Source organism: Silurus meridionalis, chromosome 1, assembly GCF_014805685.1.
Source record: "Silurus meridionalis isolate SWU-2019-XX chromosome 1, ASM1480568v1, whole genome shotgun sequence".
Taxonomy (NCBI): domain Eukaryota; kingdom Metazoa; phylum Chordata; class Actinopteri; order Siluriformes; family Siluridae; genus Silurus; species Silurus meridionalis.
The window spans coordinates 1,431,856-1,436,855 of NC_060884.1; the positions used below are offsets into that span (position 1 = coordinate 1,431,856).

The window sequence follows — 5,000 nt, forward strand, 5'->3', positions numbered from 1 at the left end:
GGGTCCGTGAGGGAAAAGCTTAACTATCATTTAGATAGAAATGCCATTAGAGTGTAACCATCTAGTAAATGAGTGGAAGAAAGTTCTGTGGTACCAAAAATGACATTTATTCTCTAACAGAAGAACTTGTGTAAGATGGAGAACATGAGAAAAGATGTGATCAGACTGCCTCACCCCCAAGGTCAAACATAGAGCTGGAAGCTTGATGGTTTGGGGTTGTTTTGGAGCAGGGAAGGATGGAGATTTATTCTGGAAAGTGAAGGAAATCCGCATTGCAACCATTCCATACTTCAACACCATGTGATTCCGTCTGGACTGCAGCTCATTGAAACCAAACTCACCGAACAACAAGACGATGAACACTGTCTGGAGTGTCATCTACCAAGGAACCTCCTGCCCAGTCACTGTACCTAAATCCTAGTGAACTGCTGAAATACTGAAGAACATCTTTGAAGAGATTTTCAAGAGCAGCAAAGTATTTCAGCAAAATGTTTGGAGAAATTAAGGGTCCAGATGTTGAGAGTATACAGCTGTTAGTCATGTCAAGGGAGAATTTTTCAATGAGAATAAAGTGGAAAATTTGGACATTTATAATTGTGTTTGGTCGAAGTAAATCTTCAGGACGTTACATTGCCGAGAAACATGAATGTGTCTCTCAAACACCATAAAACCAAAATAACATTTTCAGGTTCGGTATATCGTATATAGAGAAAAATAATGCAACAAAAATGTTTTATATAACCGGCTTGAAATATTGCTATATTAATTATTACTCGATTTCTATTTTTTTCATGAGATGTTTGTATGAAAATATTATAGAATATTATATATATATATATATATATATATATATGTATTTTAGTAACCTGAATGTATAGTATCTAATCACTTTGTCCAACCTCTGATTGCTAATTGCTAAGACTATTTGAATTCTACGTGCCATTCATGCTAAGTGGTTTTGCTAGCGTTAATGCAATGCATTTAGCGTTTCCTCCCTGCCCTTTATCTGAACGAGTTAATAGGTTTTATACTGCATCACTTTTTACAGCTCACCTGATGCCTTTATAATGCACACAACCACCTGTTTCACAGCAGCGACGTATCGCTCTGACTCGTCTGTCTATTTCTACAACTTAGCTGCGTTCTGCCTCGTTGGTCCTTAATGCTGGTTATTAAAACCTCATGTGTTATCATTGCTATCTGAGATCTCTGTACGCGTATTATGCAAAGTGAGCTAAGCGTTAGCAGTCTGTGATCAGGCTTTAAAATGCGATACACAAAAACTGCTAATTTCTCATCAGCGTTTTCTTAAATAGCAAATGAACATGAGTGACAACGCTAAGAAAGGTGAATCTAAATGACCAAATCAGGACTAAATTAGCATCTATACATTGTGTGTGTGTGTGTGTGTGTGTGTGTGTGTGTGTGTGTGTGTGTGTGTGTGTTGGCCCGTGAGGAAGAGAAGCTGACTTCAGAGGTTTTTCTGAAGACGCCAAGCGAACCTTCTCCTCTCGCTGAAATCGACAAAGCTGTTACAGAAATTATTGAAGTGTTTAGCGTGAGATGGAGAAGTCCAGCCACAGCCAAGCTTTTCACACACACACACACACACACACACACACACACACACACACACACACACACACGAAAAAAACCTCAAGGCTCCAACGATTATAGAAAATGAGCTGTAAGTCAGTGAAAAGGTTGCGAGTGAAAAAACGTGTCCTTTATACCACAGCGCTGTTGAATTCTGGATCCTGATTGGTCGGAAGATATCAGATTCCTTTTTTTATCGCAGCAGCCCAGACACAAATCACACGTTTATACAGAGGCACGTGTTCTAAAATGTTATCGATGCTACAGCAACAGCTAATTTGCAGGGACTTAAAGAAAGCCAGGATTACAAAACGTGACTGATAGTTACTGTAAGCAGAAAAATGTCTCCAGTGTTTATGTTGATGTTTATGGAAGGAGTCTCCAGTGTTAGTTTGTAATAGATGCAGACACTAGGAGGAAGAAAGTATGAAAAATGAAAATGTCTGTATAAAGCAACCTCTCTCTCTCTCTCTCTCTCTCTCACTCATTCTCTCTCTAACGTGGTCTGTTATCCTACTCGTGCCCTGAGGGTGAATCATCTGGAACATCAGAACCCATTCCACCGTAACACAAACAGCATGTCGGCTCAGATGATCATCACAACCTCTCTCTCTCTCTCTCTCTCTCTCTCTCTCTCTCTCTCTCTCTCTCTCTCTCTCTCTTTTCTCACTATTCACTTCATTTCACACCACTCAAGTGTAACCATACAGAACACACACACACACACACACACACACACACACACACACACACACACACACACACATGCGAGATCATATATAACAATCTCTAACACACAGAACAGAACCACAGAAAATAAAAAAGGACAGAAACAGTACATGCAATGCCTTTTATTACACTTTACTACTGCTTATTACAGCTTATACGCCTTTAATATCGTTTACTTCACTTAGTGACTCCTTATTACAGTTTATCAGAATTTAATACCATTCATTACATTACATTTAATTACAGTGTATGAGTTTAATTTCATTTATTAATTGTAATATTGTCATATTAGTGTATTTGTACTTTATTATGAGTTATAACTGTTTCATATTATTTATTATCTGATTTGTTATTATAGTAATTAAATGTAACGCCGTCTAATACTTTTTATTACACATCATTACTGTTTTTTACTATTTAATACTATTTATTTCTGTTTATAACATTTTAATTTTTCTTGCTATTTGTTGCTGTGTTGCTTTTAATACACATTATTACTGCATATTACTATTAATAACACATCATTATGACTTAACACTGTCTAGTACTCTTTATTACATATTTGTAATATTTTTTGCAGTCTATTACTTTGTATTACACATTATTACTGTTTATTACAGATTTTTTAGTCTATATTACAGTTTAATATCATTTAATGCTAATTCATGCTATTTATTCCTCTTTATTACAGTGTTTATTACAGCTGTGAGTGTTTCCTGTGGGTTATTACTGAGTTGCTCATCAATGCTGTTGTGTACAATTTAATCATTCGTAGTTAAATAGAATAAAGTAACACTAACAAGACAAAAATTAATTCTGTGTTCTACAGCTTCCATGTTGTTCTTATGAGAAATAAGAATGTATGGATGAGCCCTTCATTTTAAAGTGTTATCCATAAAAAAGAAAAGGAAAGAAAGAAAGAAAGAAAGAAAGAAAGAAAGAAAGAAAGAAAGAAAGAAAGAAAGAAAGAAAGATTAAACAGATTGAAGCCGGCGTTGTTTCCGTGATGATATATTTAGGAGATAAAGGCGCTACACGACCGGGATGGATTTATTTTTGAGCAGCAGAGCCGGATGGTGCTAATAACAGAGCGTAGAAGTTTCACATGTTCCTGATTCTCTGCTCCATCGCTCTGTTCCACTTTTCACCTTTCTCTCTTATTCCTTCCATTTCTCCTCCTGATGAATTCTCTTTATCGCTGCAGGACCGAGCGATCGCACAAGGAGAGATTGACCGTGTTGTCGCTAGCGCCGTGTGAAACTCACTGACAGAAATGTGAAATGAGAAAACAGCCAGCAGTGAAAATTAGCAAATCAAGCGCCTTGTCATATTCGCCAGCTGTAGAAAAAAAAAAGATTGATTATGTCACCGGGGTAGAAAAATTCTCTGAATCGAAAATACTCGCTCAAATGCCAGACTATCAGGATTCATAATGATAATTATATTATAGCTAAGAAGCAGGATGGGGAGTCAGGTCCAAGCGTCTCACTCCAGCTCACTGTGAAGAACTCTTCAAGGTTCAGCTGCTTTTTCTTTACTCAGATTAGATCCTTCAACTCCAGACCTCGGTGCTAAACACCATACAGAACTGAGACTGAGGAATGTTCAAAACTGGATTTGTTCCTGTTTAAAAGGGATTTTAATGGGGGGGGTAGTTATAGATATTTGAGAAAATGACTTGTGATGACTTGTAACAGCATGTAATGACATGTACATCCGATAGCATGCAATGACTTGTAATAAACTTCAATGGCCTGTTTTAAACTGGTATAATGTATAATTACTTATAACAACCTGGAATGACCTATAATAACCTCTAATGACCTGAAATGTAATAACCTATAACAATCTGTAATAAACTGTTATGATGTATAATGGCCTGTAAAAACCTGTAACCTTGTAATGACCCGTTATGACCTATAATGACCAGTAACAATCTGTAACAATCTGTTATGATCTGTAATAACCAGTAATGTAATGACCTGTAACACGTTAGAATGAATTATTATTACATATAATACATCTTTAATAAAGTGTTATGACCTTTAATGACTTGCAAAGGCTTGTATGCAACTCTACTGGCCTGTAATGACATGTAAAATATCTAATACAGTGTAATAAGCTGTAATGACCTGATAGATAGCTCTATCTATCTATCTATCTATCTATCTATCTATCTATCTATCTATCTATCTATCTATCTATCTATCTATCTATCTATCTAATTTGTAATAGCCCACAAATATGTAATGATTTTCAATCACCTGTAATGTGTATTTATAACCTGTAATTAAATGTAATAAGCCATTATAAACTGTAATCGAGTGTAATGACCTTTAATGACCTGTAATAATCCTTAATTAAGTGTAATGACCTTTAATAACCTGTAATAATATGTAATAATGCAATAGAATGTAATGATTTGAATGACCTGTAAAGTGAAATGATTTATAATCTGTAATAAAATGTAATGAGCTGTTATAAACTGTAATCAAGTATAATGACCTGTAATTATCTGTAATAATCTGTTATGACCTGTAGTAACACTAATTAGTCTAAGAAGGAAGGAGTGGGAGTTTTACCTGCTGATCGCAGAGCTGAGCTCCTCCAGACGTCTCGACTCGTTGGCGTTCTCCAGTTTCGACAGTGTGTCCATCTTCTTCATGATGACCTCC

General features: G+C 36.0%; 1 protein-coding gene across 1 annotated transcript in view; it reads right to left on the bottom strand.

Moving 5' to 3' along the window:
- The window catches only part of LOC124393300 (alpha-1,6-mannosylglycoprotein 6-beta-N-acetylglucosaminyltransferase B-like), an 80,888-nt gene that overhangs the window by 43,971 nt on the left and 31,917 nt on the right, over positions 1-5,000 (bottom strand). The window contains 1 exon segment of the mRNA XM_046860996.1: positions 4,908-5,000. This exon segment is cut by the window's right edge and continues 52 nt beyond it. Coding sequence (XP_046716952.1) covers positions 4,908-5,000 — 93 coding nt within the window.